Here is a 23,161-nt window from a genome sequence, read left to right on the forward strand (position 1 = left end):
CTTAGTTGGGATCAAGTACAGGTACTGTTTTATTATTACAGAGAAAAGGGAATCATTTAACCATTAAATAAACCCAATAGGGCTGTTCTGCCCCCAATAAGGGGTAATTATATCTTAGTTGGGATCAAGTACGGGTACTGTTTTATTATTACAGAGAAAAGGGAATCATTTAACCATGAAATAAACCAATAGGGCTGTTCTGCCCCCAATAAGGGGTAATTATATCTTAGTTGGGATCAAGTACAGGTACTGTTTTATTATTACAGAGAAAAGGGAATCATTTAACCATGAAATAAACCCAATAGGGCTGTTCTGCCCCCAATAAGGGGTAATTATATCTTAGTTGGGATCAAGTACGGGTACTGTTTTATTATTACAGAGAAAAGGGAATCATTTAACCATGAAATAAACCCAATAGGGCTGTTCTGCCCCCAATAAGGGGTAATTATATCTTAGTTGGGATCAAGTACAGGTACTGTTTTATTATTACAGAGAAAAGGGAATCATTTAACCATGAAATAAACCCAATAGGGCTGTTCTGCCCCCAATAAGGGGTAATTATATCTTAGTTGGGATCAAGTACAGGTACTGTTTTATTATTACAGAGAAAAGGGAATCATTTAACCATTAAATAAACCCAATAGGGCTCTTCTGCCCCAATAAGGGGTAATTATATCTTAGTTGGGATCAAGTACAGGTACTGTTTTATTATTACAGAGAAAAGGGAATCATTTAACCATGAAATAAACCCAATAGGGCTGTTCTGCCCCGATAAGGGGTAATTATATCTTAGTTGGGATCAAGTACAGGTACTGTTTTATTATTACAGAGAAAAGGGAATCATTTAACCATTAAATAAACCCAATAGGGCTCTTCTGCCCCAATAAGGGGTAATTATATCTTAGTTGGGATCAAGTACAGGTACTGTTTTATTATTACAGAGAAAAGGGAATCATTTAACCATGAAATAAACCCAATAGGGCTGTTCTGCCCCAATAAGGGGTAATTATATCTTAGTTGGGATCAAGTACAGGTACTGTTTTATTATTACAGAGAAAAGGGAATCATTTAACCATTAAATAAACCCAATAGGGCTGTTCTGCCCCCAATAAGGGGTAATTATATCTTAGTTGGGATCAAGTACAGGTACTGTTTTCTTATTACAGAGAAAAAGGAAATCATTTTCAAAAATTAGAATTATTTGTTTATAATGGGGTCTATGGGAGATGGCCTTTCCGTAATTCGGAACTTTCTGGATAACAGGTTTCCGGATAAGGAATCCCATACCTTTATGTATATTTTATTTCAAGGAAAATAGAGAGATAAGGGTGTGGGGGCAGGGAATGGGTGTGGGGGAGGCAGGCAAATGAATGTTGTATAGGCAGGTCTGGCCTTATAAGGGGTAATTCATCTAAGGAGAGAGTCAGAGAAGGAAGAGTTTTACAAATTTATTGGCAGTTACATTGTTGGTAAATGTGTAATTCCAGCCCCGGCCATAGCTGGTGATTTTCAAGCTGGGCAAGTCAAATACTGGTAACCCTACTCTATACCTATGAGTTCAAATTGGGTGAACCATAATGACTAGATTGCCCAGGTTTAAATAAATAAATACATTCCCGGAAAAAAAAAATTGCAACCTTTTTATTCTGCTTTTTGGCACATACAGCCTCCTCCCACTGGAATCTTCTGCCTAAACATACGGATATATAACTAATAATTATAATACATACACTTTTTCAGGCGCTATCATGAGCAATATGAGCACAAAGACATTTTATACAAAAAGAAACTTGTGGAGTCGGTGTTTGTGGAAATCAACCTTTCCGTGGGAGACGTAGAACTGGCAATAAAGGACAAGATGGCTGAACTGAGAGACTTACAGCTGAGTCACCAAGAAGTAGGTTCAGTTATTTCTTTGTTTTCTTCCATTTGAAATGCACAGGAAGCAATTGGCTGCAGTACCAAAGCACTATAAACCAATGCTCGTCTTCTTTATATCCAGAGGGTCATTCAGACATACATTTCTTGCTGTAACCGCAGAGGAACCTGCCAGGCTGTTGTAGTTGTCATTAAAGGAAAACTATACCCCCAGAATGAACACTTAATCAATAGATAGTTTATATGATATTAAGTGGCTTATTAAAGAATCTTACCAAACTGGAATATATATATCAGTAAATATTGCCCTTTTACATCTTTTCCCTTGAGCCGCCATTTTGTGCTGGGCTGTGTGCTCCCTCAGAGATCAGCTGACAGGAAGTAATGCAGCTCTAACTGTAACAGGAAGTAGTGTGGGAGCAAAAGGCAGAACTCTGTCCATTCATTGGCTGATGTGACCTAACGCGTTAAGGTTAGGCACGCTCAAGGGAGGTCTTTGGCTGGGGGCCCCTACGGGAGGTTAGGGAAGCTCAGCGGGGGACCCTGTGGGGGGTTAGGGGGTTCAGAGGGGGCCCTAGGGGGGACACGGCTTGCGGGGGCACCTGCAGGCTTAAACCCCCCAGTCCGACCCTGAACACAGAAACAGACGCTCATGAGCAGGCCCAGATTTGTGACAAGGCCAGAAAGGCCCGGGCCTAGGCCGGCACAATCTTAGGGGTGGCATGCTGCCCCGCCGCAGCAAAATTTTTAAATTCTGCTCCCATACGGAGTAATGGGGACCTCTCTTTTGCGCAGAATGGGGGCAGCCTCGGGCGCCCCCAGTAGAAATCTGGAGCTGCTCATGAGTATGAGCCCTACTTATACTTGTTTGCCCATGCCAACTGGTTATTTTCAGGGTCAGACTGGGCCCCGGCCCCCAGTGGGATACTCTCTCAGGGGATGGACAGGGCCCCTGTGGGGGGCATGTACTAGCGGCGGATGGGGCCTGTGCATGGGGGGGGGCATGTGCATGAGTTGGGGGCCCCTGTGCAGGGGGGTGTGGCAGCCCCTGTGGGATTGCACACCCCCAGTCCAACCCTGGTTATTGTTATTATCAGTAGCCGGTGATCTCTGACATTCGGCATTATCCAACAAGACCCCATGTATTGGCCCTGACTGCTACGCTTGCCCTATTATTTAAACAGAGACCAAACAACAGCCCTATTCATTGACATTGGGAAGTGAACTGAAAAATTCCGTGTTTCTAAAATTCCTACACTGTCAGCAGCTCCGCTTCCCTGTCTGAATGAAAGAGGCTCCCGATGCTTGAAAAAAACAAGAACAAAAACCCAACCGGACATTATAACTGAAGACCCGAAAACACTGTTTTTTGTATATTTGTATATTTTTACAGCTCTGTAAATGATTTGTTATTGAACTATAAAATATTAAACCTGGAAGAACAGTATTATGGGTTCCCATAGGTTTCCCAGGAATGTTAATAGCCCCCAGCCTGCTAAAGGGTTCCATAGGCTTCTGTGTAACTGAACATTACTATAATGTGCTCCAAGAACCTATGCTGTGTCAGATAACTGCCCCAGGACAAAGCAGAACCTTCCAGTATTGTGCATAGTTAATAATATTACTAGAAAACTGTGTTTAATCCATTAAGGAGAACCGCTGATAAAATATTTATACGATAGACCAGGAGCCCATGACCCTGCCTTAGATGTTTAATGCCGGCTGGCAGCCAAGCTTTTCATTTGCTGGAATAAATGAGCACCGGCTGCTATAGTATCTGCAGGGAGCGCAACACAGAAAATGAATAGGGAATGTAGGTTTGTGTTTTAGGGGTCATTTATAAACCCAAATGCTATTTCGGGCACAAATGGTACAAAATGTTGTTTTTTTTACCCATAATGCACATAATTCCAGAGTGATTGCAGCCCATAGGCATCAGAACCAGGTGTTGGTTTTGGAAGTCGCGGCTAAACTGCCGCAGACTTGTAGAGATGGAGGCGGAAGGATGGGCTGCTTGGGAGGGGCTCTCTTTGGCCGTATAAAGTGGGCGTGGTCAAAAATCCTCCCTCCCCTAGCCCCCCCCAACCAAAACTATCATCTGCTGCCCCTGTTGCAGCCAGTTGTGTCCCCTGCAATTGCGCCCCAATAAGTCAAAACATAAATTGGGCGCCTAGTGGGGGGTCGGAGCGTGTTTTTTAAATGCTGTTTGCCTCTGATTTACTGGGTGAAAATCTGGTATGGCTACCGATGCATTCCGGTGTGGAAACCCTAGAGCTAGGGGACCAGGTTGGTTTTAGTTCTATGGTCCCCACAGCTTCAGTTGGAACAGTTGCCCCCCTTTCATTAGAGGAGAGAGGATGGGAAACCATTGGCAAATGTCTTTGGACTCAAGTTCCAGAACTGGGTTGTGGTGTAAAATGTGCCCACAATGGTGGGGGGCTACTCTGCAACTGGTAGTACTAGTCAGTGTAACTGGGAACATGATATAGGTATGGGACCTGTTATCCAGAATGCTCAAGACCTGGGGCTTTCCATAATTTGTATCACTGCACCTTAAGTCTGCTAAAACTCATATAAACATTAAATACACCCAATAGGACTGTTCTGCCCCCAATAAGGGGTAATTATATCTTAGTTGGGATCAAGTACAGGTACTGTTTTATTATTACAGAGAAAAGGGAATCATTTAACCATGAAATAAACCCAATAGGGCTGTTCTGCCCCCAATAAGGGGTAATTATATCTTAGTTGGGATCAAGTACAGGTACTGTTTTATTATTACAGAGAAAAGGGAATCATTTAACCATTAAATAAACCCAATAGGGCTGTTCTGCCCCAATAAGGGGTAATTATATCTTAGTTGGGATCAAGTACAGGTACTGTTTTATTATTACAGAGAAAAGGGAATCATTTAACCATGAAATAAACCCAATAGGGCTGTTCTGCCCCAATAAGGGGTAATTATATCTTAGTTGGGATCAAGTACAGGTACTGTTTTATTATTACAGAGAAAAGGGAATCATTTAACCATTAAATAAACCCAATACAGCTGTTCTGCCCCAATAAGGGGTAATTATATCTTAGTTGGGATCAAGTACAGGTACTGTTTTATTATTACAGAGAAAAGGGAATCATTTAACCATGAAATAAACCCAATAGGGCTGTTCTGCCCCCAATAAGGGGTAATTATATCTTAGTTGGGATCAAGTACAGGTACTGTTTTATTATTACAGAGAAAAGGGAATCATTTAACCATGAAATAAACCCAATAGGGCTGTTCTGCCCCAATAAGGGGTAATTATATCTTAGTTGGGATCAAGTACAGGTACTGTTTTATTATTACAGAGAAAAGGGAATCATTTAACCATTAAATAAACCCAATAGGGCTGTTCTGCCCCCAATAAGGGGTAATTATATCTTAGTTGGGATCAAGTACAGGTACTGTTTTATTAATACAGAGAAAAGGGAATCATTAAAAAAATGTAATTATTCACTTTTAATTGGAGTCTATTGGAGATTTCTGTAATTCAGAACTTTCTGGATAACAGGTTTCAGGATACTGGATCCCACACCTGTACATGTTTTACATAGATTCAGTTAATCCAGGGGGAAGACAATTTACTTCATCTTATTTTATTCTGCCTTTAGCCATTACAGAGTAGAAGCCATGTGCAAATTAAAATCTTTTATAATACTAAGGGCTGTAAATAAGCCTAAATGGGAGGGGGGGGGGGCTATTTTACTTCTGGAGAGAACGGGAAGAATGAACTGTATTTGTTTTCACGCTGTCTCTCCTAATGACTGCAGGCAGTCCAGGCTGTGCAGCAGTTAATTCACCCTATCGATGAGATTCAGTTTGCCGTGGTGGAGGATGGGAGCAGGATGGAACTGTCCCAGCTCCTCAATGAGATCAGGACACACTATGAATCGCTCATCAGCAGCACTCACGTACCCAACGACCTTCCAACCAGCACCCAGGTAAGAATTTTACTCGGCCGTGATTGAGACCCCCGGGGGGGAATCCGTGCACAGTCATCCCCCTCCCTGACTCAGCTTTTCTTCTGCTCTCGTTCTGCTGCCTTAGTGCCAGCAGTGATGGGGTGGGAGCGCCACTGCAGAGGGCACGGAACTCTAACACCGAATGCTGATTATATACACCCCCTGGCATGATCCGATGGACCCATGCCTATTTGGTTTAAGGATATCAGTAGGCCCGGTGCTACATTCTGGCCCATTGCAGCAGAGGATAATAGTTTGTTCACTTTTTTATGCATCATACGAAATCTGCCCTGCTGGATATGAAGCCTTACTTTATATTTTTTATTATTTCATCTTCCATAATGTATCATTCTATATATAGCTATAGAAACTATTATCCAGAATGCTCGGTACATGATGGTTCTAGATAAGGGGTCTTTCTGTAATTTGGATCTTCATACCTCATGTCCCAATAGGACTTTTCTGCCCCCAATAAGGGGTAATTATATCTTAGTTGGGATCAAGTACAGGTACTGTTTTATTATTACAGAGAAAAGGGAATCATTTAACCATGAAATAAACCCAATAGGGCTGTTCTGCCCCCAGTAAGGGGTAATTATATCTTAGTTGGGATCAAGTACAGATACTGTTTTATTATTACAGAGAAAAGGGAATCATTTAACCATTAAATAAACCCAATAGGGCTGTTCTGCCCCCAATAAGGGGTAATTATATCTTAGTTGGGATCAAGTACAGGTACTGTTTTATTATTACAGAGAAAAGGGAATCATTTAACCATGAAATAAACCCAATAGGGCTGTTCTGCCCCCAATAAGGGGTAATTATATCTTAGTTGGGATCAAGTACAGGTACTGTTTTATTATTACAGAGAAAAGGGAATCATTTAACCATTAAATAAACCCAATAGGGCTGTTCTGCATCCAATAAGGGGTAATTATATCTTAGTTGGTATCAAGTACAGGTACTGTTTTATTATTAGAGAGAAGGGAATCATTTAACCATGAAATAAACCCAATAGGGCTGTTCTGCCCCCAATAAGGGGTAATTATATCTTAGTTGGGATCAAGTACAGGTACTGTTTTATTATTACAGAGAAAAGGGAATCATTTAACCATGAAATAAACCCAATAGGGCTGTTCTGCCCCAATAAGGGGTAATTATATCTTAGTTGGGATCAAGTACAGGTACTGTTTTATTATTACAGAGAAAAGGGAATCATTTAACCATTAAATAAACCCAATAGGGCTGTTCTGCCCCCAATAAGGGGTAATTATATCTTAGTTGGGATCAAGTACAGGTACTGTTTTATTATTAGAGAGAAGGGAATCATTTAACCATGAAATAAACCCAATAGGGCTGTTCTGCCCCCAATAAGGGGTAATTATATCTTAGTTGGGATCAAGTACAGGTACTGTTTTATTATTACAGAGAAAAGGGAATCATTTAACCATTAAATAAACCCAATAGGGCTGTTCTGCCCCCAATAAGGGGTAATTATATCTTAGTTGGGATCAAGTACAGGTACTGTTTTATTATTACAGAGAAAAGGGAATCATTTAACCATTAAATAAACCCAAATAGGGCTGTTCTGCCCCAATAAGGGGTAATTATATCTTAGTTGGGATCAAGTACAGGTACTGTTTTATTATTACAGAGAAAAGGGAATCATTTAACCATGAAATAAACCCAATAGGGCTGTTCTGCCCCCAATAAGGGGTAATTATATCTTAGTTGGGATCAAGTACAGGTACTGTTTTATTATTACAGAGAAAAGGGAATCATTTAACCATGAAATAAACCCAATAGGACTGTTCTGCCCCCAATAAGGGGTAATTATATCTTAGTTGGGATCAAGTACAGGTACTGTTTTATTATTACAGAGAAAAGGGAATCATTTAAACATGAAATAAACCCAATAGGGCTGTTCTGCCCCCAATAAGGGGTAATTATATCTTAGTTGGGATCAAGTACAGGTACTGTTTTATTATTACAGAGAAAAGGGAATCATTTAAACATGAAATAAACCCAATAGGGCTGTTCTGCCCCCAATAAGGGGTAATTATATCTTAGTTGGGATCAAGTACAGGTACTGTTTTATTATTACAGAGAAAAGGGAATCATTTAACCATGAAATAAACCCAATAGGGCTGTTCTGCCCCCAATAAGGGGTAATTATATCTTAGTTGGGATCAAGTACAAGGTACTGTTTTATTATTATTTATTTTGAATTATTAGTATTGGAGACAGACTTTCTGTAATTTGGAGCTTTCTGAATAGTGGGTTTCAGGATAATGGATTCCATACCTGTATAAATCAGTTAATGTTTCCTTTGTCTCCCGACTAGCTGCCATAGACTTCCCTGCTTAGGGTAGGTCCATCCTATTTTTAAAGAGTCCATACTTCTGACAGCCAAATAGAATAATCCTTCGAGAGGGGACGTGGGTCATTTATGACTTTTTAAAGATGCTTGTGCGGTGTGTGCCCTAAGACTTATTAGGTATTGCTCCTTTTGGTGGCTTGGCACAATTATTTGTACCTGTTTGGTAGCACCGTGTATATAAAGAAGTGATATTGGACTTTAGATCCAGTTTATTCACTGTGGGATGTTCAGTGGTTTTATTATAAGGTGGGGCCCTCTTATAATAAACCAGCTTTTTTTTCCGTTTGGCCCATGGTATTTCTGAAGGTAAATTAACCCAGTAGCTGCCACTAATACCAGTACATTATAAAATGAAAAGCTGTTGTTATTTAGTCTTGTGGGCCTTTTTTATGGACGCCTGGTAAAATGCTTCCTTGTGCCCCACTGCCATTATGCCCTCAGCCTGTATTTACAATTGGAGTTTCTCTATAGAATAACATTGTATTGTACGAGAGGGAGCCATGGAACTGACTCTGCAATGCTCAGCTAACTTGTATCCATTCTGTGTATGTTCTGACCCAGTGACCTTGTGCAGGAGACTTTGCAAGCAAATCTGTTCATGGTTCCGGCCCACTAGAACTTTCTATGAAATTCAAGCAGAAAAGCAAGCTGTTTCCTATGTTATGTTGCTGAGGATTTGCTGCAGTTTTGTTGTACATGCACAAGTAAAGTTGGCCCTTTCTGCTGCTGCATATTCACAATATGCCAAGTTCTACCCCCCATCCCGGATCTTTCTCTTTAGGACCAACCACTGATACTTGGCAGGTATCTTCGCACCATAGGGAACTGCACACTTGTACTTTGCCCCAAGGCTGCCAATTAAGCAGTTATACAGTTACACTGCTGCAATTACTATGTGCATTCCCCCTTAGCTTTGCATCTCTGGTTTCTATGCAATTTTAGATATCTCTTTGTCTTACTCACCAGGCTGAAGCTGGCCACACACGCTACAACTACAATTTCTTTCCATGACCATTGGTTGTTGGCAGGGTCGGACTGGGGGATGCAGGGCCCACCATGGCTGCAACCCTAGGGGCCCCTGCTCCACACAAGGTGCCCCCACCGCATCCCCTGAACCCCCCACAGGAGCCCCCGCTGTGCCCCCTAACCCCCCGTCCAATGCCTTCCCCTGGGCATGTGTAAGTTAAACTTACTTTCAGCACGTCAGGGGAGGGAGACCCGGGGAAGCGCCCGGTAGGGATCAGGTCTGGGCCGGCAGGTCCAACCCTGGTTGTTGGAAAGATTGTTCATCCACTCTACTAATGTTAAGGGTGAAGACACACAGAGCTACTAGTAGCAGCTACTTGTCACGCCTACAAAAATAGAAAATGCTGATCCTTAACTGATAATTGTCTCTATGTATGTTTTAGCAGAGGCAACTCTCAGTATTGTCTATGGCAGGGGGTTTTCTGGAGTTTAGTAGCCATGACAAGTAGCTGCTACTAACGAGCAACATCCCTGGGTATAAGGTAAGTGATTACAATCACTGGGGGGTGCCTAACATTGCCTAACATTTTGGCACCCCCAGTGATTTTACCATTCCTTCTCCTCTGGCCATACATGTAAAGAGCTGTTGGTTTGGTGATATGACCAAACAAGCGGATCTTTGCCTGATTTGGCTATCCATGTACTGATTATACTGTGGGCCTATGGGGACAGCAAGGTACATTGATGATCATTTTTACTTTAGTACTAAAGTATGAGTTTGAAAAATATTACATTCATTTATAGTTCATACTATGATTATCACTTTTATAGAGGCTTATGTTCAAGATTCTAAGCAGACTTCAAATCTGCATTGTAAAGAGAGAACCTGACACCGCAGTATCCGTTTCATTCACAGCTAGAAGAAGAAGCACAGAAGAGAATGGAGAAGGAAGAAGAGGAGCTGAGAGAAGCCAGAGCCAACCTCAATGAAGCCAGGAGACAGTGGAAAAACCTCCAAGCAGAGATTGACACTCTCCAAGCTTTGGTATATATTACAAAGCATTGAAGTGTGTGAGTAGTCATAAACCAGAAACACTAGTTATGAATTAGGTAGCGATGCACTTAGTAGTCAGGCACAGCAGTTATACCAGGTATAGTGTTACTACTAGGCATCTCTCCCAAATTGCCCATAGACTTTAATGCATTTGGAGTGAGCAAAAACTCACTCAGAGACTTTAAAGGGATTCTGTCATGATATTTATGGGGTACTTTTTATTTCTAAATGACACTGTTACACAGCAAATAATTCCCTCTGTCATTTAAACTTTTATTCTGTAATATTGGTGTGTAGGCGCCATCTCAGTGCATTGTGCCTGAGTCTGAGCTTTCAGCCAGCGCTACACATTAGAACTGCTTTCAGCTAACCTATTGTTTCTCCTACTCCCATGTAACTGGAGGAGTCCCAAGCCGGACTTGGATTTCTTACTATTGAGTGCTATTCCTACTGGGAGCTGCTATCTTGCTCCCTTCCCATTGTTCTGCTGATCGGCTGCTGGGGGTGAGGGGGGGGGGTATCACTCCAACTTGCAGCGCAGCAGTAAAGTGTGCCTGAGTCTGAGCTTTCAGCCAGCACTACACATTAGAACTGCTTTCAGCTAACCTATTGTTTCTCCTACTCCCATGTAACTGGAGGAGTCCCAAGCCGGACTTGGATTTCTTACTATTGAGTGCTATTCTGATACCTACTGGGAGCTGCTATCTTGCTCCCTTCCCATTGTTCTGCTGATTGGCTGCTGGGGGTGAGGGGGGATATCACGCCAACTTGCAGCGCAGCAGTAAAGTGTGAGTGAAGTTTATCAGAGCACAGGTCACATGGCTGTGGCACCCTGGGAAATGAAGAATATGGCTAGCCCCATGGGAAAAACAGATTACAATGCAGGATTCTGCTGGAGAAGCTCTAATGGGTTTTGAAATAAACATGTTTTCCCATGACAGTGTTCCTTTAATGCATTTTGAGTGAGAAAAACAATAAGAAAAAAACTCCCAGTTTCCATAACAAAATTATTTAAAAGGCACCATTATTTTGGAATGATAATATTCTCGATCTCACTGACGCTGTTTTAAAGGAAAGGAGCCTGAAGTACACCCTGCACGCTACCAAGCAGCAGCACCAGAAGCAACTGAAGGATCTGGCTGCCGTGATTGCTGATTTGGAGCAAGAGCTGAAGGAGGTGAGGCAAGGGATCCGCATCCAACTCCAGAAGCACAAGGTGCTCCTCAATACCAACATGAAGCTGGAGCATGAGATCTCTGCCTATCGAACCCTACTGGAGAGAGAAGAAATGAGGTGAATTTATTTTAAGTAAGAATACTGCGTACTACATTACTGGCTGTGATTTATTCCTGGGCAATCAAGGTCCCTGCACTTTATGACCTGTTTACTAGGGTTACCACCTGGCAGGGTCGGACTAGGCTGCACTGGGATTAAACCCGGTGGGCCCTGTCCCTAGTGGGCCCCAGCGGCCCAGACCTGACCCCGGCCTACGGTATTCCTCACCAGGCACGTTAAACTAAAGGTGCCCATATACCTTCAGATCCGCTCGCTTGGCGATGTCAACAAATGAGCGGATCTTCTCCCGATATCCCCACCTACGGGTGGGCGATATCGGGAGTATCCAGGCTAATTAGGTCATTTGGCCCTGGGGAATTATAACGACGGGTATAGGCAAAGTCGGTTTGGGGACCGCATCAACGAGCCGATGCGGTCCCCGATCCAACTAGATTTTCTAACCTGCCCGATCGATATCTGGCTGATTTCAGGCCAGATATCAGTTGGGCAGGCCCGTCGGTAGTGCCCATACACGGGCCTATTAGCTGTCGAATTGGTCTAAGGGACCGATATTGGCAGCTAGAATGGGTCATTTAGGGGGTTAGGAGGTGCAGCAGGGGCCCCTAGGGGGTGCGGGGACACAGCTGGCGGCCCCAGGGGGCCCTGCACCCCCCCCCCCCCAGTCCAACCCTGCTACCTGTCCAGTATTTTTACAGGCCTAGCTGGTAAAACACCTTTCAAGGCCAGGGCCAGTACTGCAAATTTACCAGCAATGTAGTTGCAATTTGTAATACCCCTAAAGCGGACCTGTCACCCAGACATCATTATAATAAAAGCCCTTTTCAAATTAAACATGAAACCCAATTCCTTTTTTTATTAACATATCCATACCTATTATAAAGGCATTTAAAAATCACAGCTGTCAATCATATATTGCCTGCCCCGCATCTATGCCTTAGGTATAACTTTGACTACTTTGTGACTCAAATAAAATGTAACAGTAGTCGCCTGTCCCTCAGCCTGCCTCCTCCCAATCCCACAATTCCCTGCTGCACACGTGATGTCAATAGGAAAGGAACATCCCAGTGCAATGCATTGTGGGTTATGTAGTTCCTGCATGCTGTCTGTAATCTGTGGAGAAGTTGTTACAATTTGTAACATCGCTGTTTTAGTCCCTCCTCCCCTGCCAGGATTACAAATGATGCAGAAAGAGAAGAACAGTTTTGCAGCTGGATTTCAGCATATAAAAATGGTATTTATTCCTACTGTTTGAAGGAACAGATTACAGGGATAGGGATATTAGGGGTTTCTGTGTTGTGTGGGGCTCTTTAACACATTTTGGTTCTCTCTTTTGAAACAGTTCAAAAAAGTTTTATTAAAATATTTTGATGACTTTGGATAAGATGGTCCATTAAAAAACCTCTCCCTATGACTGAACATTCTCCAGTCCCGGAGATACCTTGCAGGCAGTTGTTTGCACAATGTCGGAATATTCAATGTCTAATAAATACTAAAACATTTTCTTTACATTTTAGGTTGATTGGCACCGATACTGGGAAATTTCAAGAGCAAAAACCATCCACAAGCAGAATAGCCTTTGCCTTTCCTCCGGGTGAGTCTCTCCAGATAAGTTCTACTCTCTGAAACTGCCGCACCAGAAGGGGGTACACATACGCACACATATATATATGTAATACAAAGTGCTGGCATCAGAGGTTGATTTTGTATTTGGACATACTGTATATATATGTATATCTGACAACAATTATCAGTCATCATTTATGTCATTTCTACTCCATTAAAGGAGAAGTAAAGGTAAGAACTAAGTAAGCTTTATCAGAAAGGTCCTCTATCAAAAGAAACACAGGATTTCTTGTCTTCTTTTGTGTATACATATTCTTCCATATCAGACTTTCTCTCTTAGAAACATCCTTCAGGGCACGGGCACAAGTCTGCTCAGTTTGCTCCTTTTCCTCCTCCCCCTCCCCTTCAGAATTTGCTCCCCCACCCAACTCTGTGTAATCTGAGCAATCAGCAGCCAGAGCTGCAGCATGGAAACTAAGGAGAACAAATGACAGCTGCTATCTTATACAAACACAGGGAGCTTCTAGGGCTGTTTACTCCGGTATGGTAAAGCTTTCTGCAGAATAAGGGCTCTGGCAAACGGGGAGATTAGTCACCGGCGGCAAAACTCCCTGTTCGCGGGCGACTAATCTCCCCGAGTTGCCTTCCCCCTGCCATCGCGAGTCTTTTTCGGTGATTTGCGCGAAATCGCGCCGCCGCGTCTGCCATCCCGTCGGCGACTTACATGTTTGCCGGTGGGATGGCAAGGGGAAGGCAACTCGGGGAGATTAGTCGCCCGCGAACAGGGAGTTTTGCCACGGGCGACTAATCTCCCCGTGTGCCAGAGCCCTAAAGGGTTCTAGCTTGCACTATTGTGCATTGTAAAAAAGTCGGTCGCAGCAACTTTTTGCGCCGACTTTCCCACCATAGGTTAATACACAAGTTGCTGCAACTAGTCGTGCGCAGTTTTTTCTGAGTGCATTAGTTGCAGTGACTTCGCCACCTGTGTTTTTGCCCTTAAACCACAAATAAATAAAGGGAAAAAAAGGAATACAAACATTAGCAAATGCTCCCTCTTAACTGTCAATTTTTTTTTTCCGATTCAGATTTTTTAGCTCTAAAAAATAAAACTCAAATTTTCCGATATTTAATATTTGGGCTAAAAATCCCAGTTCGAAAATTCGCCAGCTAAAACTTGCCAAGATCATGTAGAAGTCAATGCTACATGTCCCATCCCTTCCCTTGCCATGATAGGCCAATATAATTGCCTGGAACAGAACATACTTGGGGCTGACAATGTCACAGTGGCTAATAAAGCCAATAAAGAGCTGTCTTTCATAAAAAAGAGTATTAGCTGGAGGGTTGTGTTATCTAATTGTCACTGTGAAACCTTATTGAAAGATGTAGTAAACATATAAATAAACATATAAATAAGATGCAATAAACATGTAAATAACCATGTAAATAAGATGTATTAAACATGTATGGGTGTCTAACCTCGTTGGTTGATGTAGGTACTAGTTGGGATTCGGAGACGGATGCTGAGCAGGAGGCTTCACAGAATCAGAGTGAAACGTGCATTGAGGAGTCTGGGAGCTGGTTCAGCGAGGATGATGAAAGTAAGGCAAACCTAAGGAACACAATTGCCAGAACTGGGTTGTTTCGTAGAAGCAGGGGAAAGCTAACAGGGTTTGGACCAAAGGGTCCTAAAACTGGGCCCGCATTCAAAACTGTTGTGATAAGTCTGCAGCATATGCCATCTATATTTATGTATTTCCAGATCTATGCCATCCCAGGGGGCCCCCCATCACCCCAGGTGCCCCTGCCACCCAACCATGGCCATTCCCCCCCCCCCCCGCCCCAGCATTCATAGCTTATACTTACCTACGCACAATTGGATAAGGGTCAGCGGGGGAGCGATGATGCTTCCCAACTGGGTTCAGGTCTGGGTTTGTCCCGCCGGCCCAGTCCGACCCTGCATCATTCTACTGCAACCTTGCCTTTATCTGGTCCATTGTAAAGAGATGAATTCTGGGACTTATATTCTCTCCGCTTCCCAGAGAATCTGTGCACCACCCACTAAGTGGTGGCTAAGCAAAAGGACTTTAGGTCCCAAAAATCATCACTTTACAATGAACCCTTGAATAATGTAGGTTTCTTTAGAAATATATTGTATAAAACAGCTCATATGTAAATCCCTTCTTCATCTAAATAAACCATTTTCATATATATAAGTTTTCATTACCATTCCTAAAGAGAAAACTGCCATTTTAAGTACTAAGGGCCGCCCCCTGGGATCATAGGATTCACAGTGCACACAAACAAGCCAAGGCACACATACATGCTAGGCCCCATAAGCCAATGAATGGACAGGAGAAGATACTAGTTTGGCAACCTTATGGCCACCTTTAGGTCACATCAGCCAATGAATGGACAGAGTTCTGCCTGTTACTCCCACACTACTTCCTGTTACAGTTAGAGCTGCATCACTTCCTGTCAGCTGATCTCTGAGGGAGCACACAGCCCAGCACAAAATGGCGTCTGAAGGGAAAAGATGTAAAAAAGCAATATTTACTGATATATATATATTTTCAAATTTGGTTCATTAATAGGCCACTTAATATGACATAAACTACATGTTAGTTAAGTACTCATTCTGGGGATATAGTTTCCCTTTAAAGGGGAACACCACCCAAAACTATTTGGCATAATGAACGAAATGTAATTTTTAGCAACTTTCCAATATGGCTTAATTTAACATTTTCAGTGAGAAATCCCACAGTAAAAAATACATGTCTTCCTACAGGCTCAAGTGTCGATAAGATTGCTGAGAGCGACAATGAATCCAAACCAAAGTGGCCGCTATTTAACGGGAAAATCGAGGAAGAAGGTTTAGAAGCAAGCGGAACGGTTCAGTAAGTTTGTATTTAAATGTTTTTCATAATTTAATATACAGGAGCATAGGTATAATCTGTTCTTAGCAATGTCATCAGTTCTAATCAGTGCTCACTGTTGTAATTTCTGTCACTGAAACGTGTGTATTATAATAAATCATGTACCCCCTGTTGTAAAATATAAGGGTATTAGAAGCCACCCCAAAGTTCTATAACCTGTATAAAAGTACTTAACCTTTGGACTTTGCCTTTATATGGTCATGGAACTCCTCAGTGGCCTATAATATTCTTATATTTTCCAACAGGGGGTACATTATTTACTATATCTTAAGCAGTGGCATAACTATGTATACAGCAGACCCCGCAGACACGGGGGGGGGGCAGACTGCAGGGTCTCCCCAACTTTTAAATATAGCGGCGTGGACAGGTTTGGGAGGTGCGGTGTGAGAGGGACCAGAAGGGGGGTGGGGGAGGAGGGGCTGGTTATGCCGTTTATAAGATTTTTCTGCAGCAGGGACAGTTTTGGTTTTGAGGTTGTGTTATTGTCTTTAGTCAAATCCCTGGTCAAAATTCATTCAGTACATATGTAAGGAATACCAGTCACACTCACATCCCTGTATGGGCACATTACCCTTCAGGCCAGGGTCGGACCGGCGGCCCAGACCCAACCCTATGGCGTTCCCCCTGCCCGACTGTTCCTTCCCTGACATGTTAAATTTACACGCGCTCGGGGGGGGACGTCGGGTGGGGGACCCTGCGGGGGGGGGTTAGACCCTGTTGGGCCCTGCACCCCCAGTATCTGTATACCTCAAAAGATGATAAAGATTAGAGGGGAACTCCAGCTTCCAAACCAAAATTTTCTAAAGTGCCTCACACAGCACAGAAACCCCTAATATCCCTATCCCTGTAATCTGTTCCTTCAAACAGTAGGAATAAATACCATTTTTATATGCTGAAATCCAGCTGCAAAACTGTTCTTCTCTTTCTGCATCATTTGTAATCCTGGCAGGGGAGGAGGGACTAAAACACTGATGTTACACATTGTAACAACTTCTCCCCAGCTTACAGACAGCATGCAGGAACTACATAACCCACAATGCATTGCACTGGGATGTTCCTTTCCTTATTGACATCATGTGTGCAGCAGGGAATTGTGGGATTGGGAGGAGGCAGGCTGAAGGCAGGCTGAGGGACAGGCGCTACTGTTACAGTTTATTTGAGTCACAAAGTAGTCAGCCAGACCAGCAGGGGAACAGGGGGCGGGGCTTAGGGAACTGTTCCAAACCAGATTATTACATTAAACATCATGAAAAGGCTGCATATTGTTTAATTGATGTATATTGCAAAGTTATGAAATTATGTTTTCTTTCAAAAAGCTTAAGCTGTGTTTGGGTGGAATAAATAAATCAAATAAAAGTCATACGACAGTCATACATTCGGAAGAATGTGCTCACATTGCTAACTCACTTTTGCAGAACGGAGAAAGTGGACAAAGTCATTAAGGAATGGGAGGGATCGTTCTTCAAAGATAACCCCAAACTGAGGAAGAAATCGGTGTCCCTGAGATTTGACCTTCACTTGGCTGCGGCTGACGAGAAAAGACCTCAAGCCAAAGAGGTCAATTTAAAAGACATAGAAGTCCGGTTGATAATGAGACGCTCGTGTAGCATTCCTACTATGAGCCCGTGAGATGCTTCCAACGAATCCAAAGATAACGGACAAAATGGATTTTGTGTTTAAGTGCATCGATACTACGACAAGATGAAAGGAGCTATGTTTGTTCCTGCAACAAAAACTTAGGTGATACTATACATGTTACACTATATAAAAAGAAAAGGAAAATGCGTAGGTTTATGGTTATTGGTCAGCATCCTCCATTTTATACTTCCTTCTCCCACAGCCCCCTCTTGTTGTTTGTCCACTCCGACAACAAAGTTGGGGAAATATAATCCTACTATTAACGTCCTATAGTTCTCCACTAGTGGTAAGTAAGGGGGGTAAGATAAACAGCTCCAGGCAAATAAAACGTGTTATTGACTCCATCAAAACCCATTCAACTTATGTTGAATATTATAGCTTAAACCAGTTATCCAGGGGCACCATATGCACCCCAACCCCTTGGATGTTGCTCCCGGTGGCCTAAAAGCAGGGGCTTATTTTTGAATTCCTGGCTTGGAGGCAAGTTTTGGTTTTATAAAAACCAGCTGAACTGGCAAACAGAGCCTCCGGTACGTTGCCAGTCCATATGCCAAATATCAAATAGCCAACAACAGCGCTTGTTTGGAACCCCCAGGAACCATTTTCTTGCTTGTGTTGCTCCCCAAGTCTTTTTACATTTGGCTCACTGTTAAATAAATAAGGCTGGAGGCCTTCTTTGAAGAAGAACCTATCACAACAGACGAGGACCTTGATCTGCTATCTACAGGCAAACAGATGTTCCCTTTAGAGCAAAGCATCCAATACAAATGATTTTTCTTTACTTGCTCAATGATATGTGAGAGATAGTTACCGGGTAAGGTTGTGTTTGTGCTTGGAAATGACTCCAACATGGAGTCTCCTTTCATATGTGAATCATGGAGCTATGAGCTTTGGGGCCAAGGGTATAACTAGGAGGTATAGGGCTCCCAATGGGGCACTGGCTCAAAAGCAATTTCAATAGGTTAATAAAAAATGCCTTATCCCCCAATATTTAGGGTTACACCATTGTTTGGGGCACCCAAAACCTTATCCTGATGTCATTTCCTGGACAAGAGTCTAGAGATAGATTTGAACCTTGAAGAAACAAGAGGACTTGGATGAAGATGACCTGCGTTTTAGTAATAATGAATAACAATTATCTTTACCATGTGTTTCCTGTTTATAAATTAAACTTGAATGTATCAGTGCTATGCAAAATCATACCAAAGGAAATGCATACCGTATATTCCTCTATAGTAGGAAATGGAATGTTAACGTCTTGAATGTATTTTTTTTTTTTTAAGCTTTATTTCAAATATTATTCTCACTGGCTCCTCTTTGCTCCATGGCTGATGTACGTTGGGGCTAATAATTCTGTAAAGGGAGCAAGATAGTAATTTACTTTTTATTCCATGAAAGAGATTCCAATGATCCGGTCATGGACATTATATTGTAGCAGCTTAGGTGACAGTGGGGGTAAAAGAATGGGTAGACAGTTGGGATCTGTTAAGGGGAAAATCAGGTAAGGGGACTATTTTTCAGGGTAAAAGTAAAATGAAATTATGCCGAAGTAAAAGGGGCAGTGATCACCACCTCATATTCTCTTTAAAGGGGTCAGTATACACCCCTTTTCCACATTAGCTCAGTGAATAAGGCTTGTGCTGAACATACTTTTTGCCTATTGTTTTCATTAAGAAATATCTATGGTTTCATATTATCACTTCCTATCATTTCCCAATCCCGAAGAACTTCAAAAGAGCTGATAAAACGAATTACCATTCCACTGCGAAGCCCCTGATAATCAACTGCTTGTAGGATGCTGATTAGAGAAGGTTGGGGTTTGTTTGTTCAAGGTAGATAGGGAGCCCTGAACAAATTGCCCTGTTTATATAGGAAGAGGGGGGGATAAGGTCAGTGAAATTGCCCAACTTTCAAATTAGTGCTTTTTAATGGCATAAAAATATAACCATGAGGATTTTAGGCAGAATGGAATTTCAGCCCAAGTCCTATTTATTATACAAAGGTTTTTTTTAGGAATATTCTGATCTCCCCCCAGATCTCCAAATAGCTCCAACTTTGGTGCTCTTAGTAAGGTAATAATAGTACTTTTAATCTGCTTTAGGGTGAAGACACACGGAGCTACTTAGTAGCAGCTACTTTTTCACGGCTACTAAACTCCAGAAAATCCCCTGCCATAGACAATACTGAGAATTGCCTCTGCTAAAACACACGTAGAGACAATTATCAGTAAATGATCAGCATTGTCTATTTTAGTAGCCACGACAAGTAGCTGCTACTAGTAGCTCTGTGTGTCTTCATCCTTAAGTGAATACTGTGAGATATTGAGGGAAAATGCTTTAAAGTTCTGCCATTTATATATACAGGTATAGGACCCGTTATCCAGAATGCTTGGGACCAAGGGTATTCCGGATAAGGGGTCTTTCTGTAATTCGGATCTCCATACCTTAAGTCTACTAAAAAATCAATAAAACATTATTTAAACCCAATAGGATTGTTTTGCATCCAATAAGGATTATTTCTATCTTGGTTGGGATCAATTACAAGGTACTGTTTTGTTACTACAGAGAAAAAGGAAATAAGTTTAAAATTTCTGAATTATTTGATTAAAATGGAGTCTATGGGAGACACGCATTCCGTAATTCGGAGCTTTCTGGATAACGGGTTTCCGGATAAGGGGTCCCATACCTGTATCAAGTAGTAACAGATTTTCAAAAAATGCTGCCTTGCAAGGTGAGCCATTTATGTGTACAGAATGTGTTAGGGTAAGAATGAACATAATGTAGAGCTTTATTTAATCAGAATGCACTATTTTATTTGATAAATCCTATCATTTCACTACAATGGATTTCAAGCATTTGATTTTAAGGTGCTTTTGAGTGGGATGTACATACCAGTAATATATTTTTGCTGTGTTAGTGTGTGTGTGTAGCATTGACCAGTTGACAAGGTGAGAACCAATATGAGCAATATTCTACTTGCCATGGAATAAAAATGCATCTATATATTGGCCAGGTCTTTTTGGGGTGGATTCCGTATACAGTGGGGATACATGTTTAAAATGATGGATTTGGTAAATCCCTAAACAGAAATAAATAAATATTGATGCTAAATCAGCCATTGATTTTGTTTTTACATTAGTCAAGGATAAGATGGAGTGCAGCTAAAGCTCTGTTCCAATGGTGTTTGCCCTTATAAGCCTCCTCATTGAGATATCGAGTTACTTCATACTTTAGTAACAGGTAACAAGCTTCACTTCAGGTGGGGAGAATGGTACTTTACTAATAATGTACATCGCTATTAGTATTAGGGATGCACCGAATCCAGTTCTTTGGATTTGGCATACCTAACCGAAAAGAGAAGGAAAGGTAAAAACTAAGTAAGCTTTATCAGAAAGGACTATGTAAATACAGCCATAGGCACTCACAGAAATGCTGCTCTGAGTCCTCTGTCAAAAGAAACACAGGATTTCTTTTCTTCTTTTGTATATACATGTTCTTACGTGTCAGACTTCCTTCTCTCTGAAAAATCCTTCAGGGCACGGCATGAGTCTGCTCAATTTGCTCCTCTCTCCCCCTCACATCACCTCTCTCTCCCCCTCCCAACTGTGTGGTAATCTGAGATACCAGCAGCACGGAAGCTACTGAGACCAAGCTAAAATGGCAGCTGCTATCTTAAACAAACAGAGAGGAGTTTCTAGGGCTGATTACTCAGGTATGGTAAAGTTTTCTGCAAATGAATATAGCATTCTTGCACTATTGTGACTAATCTATTGGTAATAAAATGCCATAATGCCTTTCCTTTCAACTACATCAATACAATCCTATTGCTGGATCACGTGACCCATAAGGAGACAATAGGGTTCATTAACAAGTGGCTATACACAAAGGTAAGTGTCCCCATACATGCTCCTAGCAAGTTGTTCACCCATTTAGTTTGAAGTTATGAATTATACTCAATTGTGCATAGAGTTGCCACCCAGCCACCAGACAAGGCAGGAGCCAGTATTATAAACTGAATGGCAATGTATTTGCCAGTAAATTTGTAAGTCCCTCCCTTTCCTCCCCTGACCTGCCCCAGTTCCTGTTTAAACATATGGTTTTTTTTTGGCCCTTAAACTGTACAGTGCTGCCCTGTCCAGTTCCGTCATCAGCCCACACAAGTTGCCAGATTCAAAACTGCCAGATTTATTTTTCCAAACGATCAGTTCTAAAACCAGCCCAAAACTAGCCAAAAGCCACTTTGAAAGTAGCCCAATATGTGCAATGAAAAAAATCTAAAAAAATAAAAGTATATATGGGAAAACCTGCCTTTTTAAAGTGTATAATCACTACCCAGTTACTGGGATGGCTGATAATTCCCTCTGTGCCCAGTCCAGCTGGGAAGTCACTACAGAAATGGATTCAGAATGTTGCATTAACCCCAGACATTATATACATATGGGTGTGTTGAACTACAACTCTCAGCAGTCCCAAGAGAGTTATATGAGAGTTATATCTTAAGGATCAACTGCAGAACTGCCTCCACATCCCAGTAGAAAGTAACAGTACAATCACATACCCTATAGAGCAGGGGGTAGAACTGCCCCACATCCCAGTAGAAAGTAACAGTACAATCACATACCCTATAGAGCAGGGAGCAGGGGGTAGAACTGCCCCACATCCCAGTAGAAAGTAACAGTACAATCACATACCCTATAGAGCAGGGGGTAGAACTGCCCCACATCCCAGTAGAAAGTAATAGTACAGTCACATACCCTATAGAGCAGGGAGCAGGGGGTAGAACTGCCCCACATCCCAGTAGAAAGTAATAGTACAGTCACATACCCTATAGAGCAGGGGGTAGAACTGCCCCACATCCCAGTAGAAAGTAACAGTACAATCACATACCCTATAGAGCAGGGAGCAGGGGGTAGAACTGCCCCACATCCCAGTAGAAAGTAACAGTACAATCACATACCCTATAGAGCAGGGGGTAGAACTGCCCCACATCCCAGTAGAAAGTAACAGTACAATCACATACCCTATAGAGCAGGGAGCAGGGGGTAGAACTGCCCCACATCCCAGTAGAAAGTAACAGTACAATCACATACCCTATAGAGCAGGGAGCAGGGGGTAGAACTGCCCCACATCCCAGTAGAAAGTAACAGTACAATCACATACCCTATAGAGCAGGGGGTAGAACTGCCCCACATCCCAGTAGAAAGTAACAGTACAGTCACACACCCTATAGAGCAGGGAGCAGGGTGCAGAACAGACAGGTTGAGCCTGAAAGAGCAAAAATGAATAGAAAACAGAGCCTCTGGCTATACTGTCCAATTGCATGCTGGGTATTGTAGTTTTAAATTAATCCTAGCTGTAGGCTAATTGTTAGAAACAAACTACATTACCCAGCATACATTTGAACAGGCACACTACAGGTAAAAAAAACTTTGACTGGTTTCCAAACTACAAACCC

At 42.2% G+C, this 23,161-nt stretch overlaps 1 protein-coding gene across 2 annotated transcripts in view; it reads left to right on the top strand.

Annotated features, from left to right (window-relative positions):
• krt222 (keratin 222) overlaps nt 1–18,724 on the top strand; it is a 37,079-nt gene extending 18,355 nt beyond the window's left edge. For both annotated transcript variants that reach the window (XM_004918694.4, XM_031894712.1), the window contains exons 4-11: nt 1,741–1,897; nt 5,686–5,856; nt 10,140–10,268; nt 11,350–11,570; nt 13,088–13,164; nt 14,630–14,734; nt 15,922–16,030; nt 17,485–18,724. In XM_004918694.4, the coding sequence (XP_004918751.1) occupies nt 1,741–1,897; nt 5,686–5,856; nt 10,140–10,268; nt 11,350–11,570; nt 13,088–13,164; nt 14,630–14,734; nt 15,922–16,030; nt 17,485–17,698 (1,183 nt within the window). In that variant the 3' untranslated portion in view covers nt 17,699–18,724. The remainder of the gene's footprint in view (nt 1–1,740; nt 1,898–5,685; nt 5,857–10,139; nt 10,269–11,349; nt 11,571–13,087; nt 13,165–14,629; nt 14,735–15,921; nt 16,031–17,484) is intronic.
• The last annotated feature ends 4,437 nt before the right edge of the window (nt 18,725–23,161 follow it).

Source organism: Xenopus tropicalis, chromosome 10 (assembly GCF_000004195.4).
Source record: "Xenopus tropicalis strain Nigerian chromosome 10, UCB_Xtro_10.0, whole genome shotgun sequence".
NCBI lineage: Eukaryota > Metazoa > Chordata > Amphibia > Anura > Pipidae > Xenopus > Xenopus tropicalis.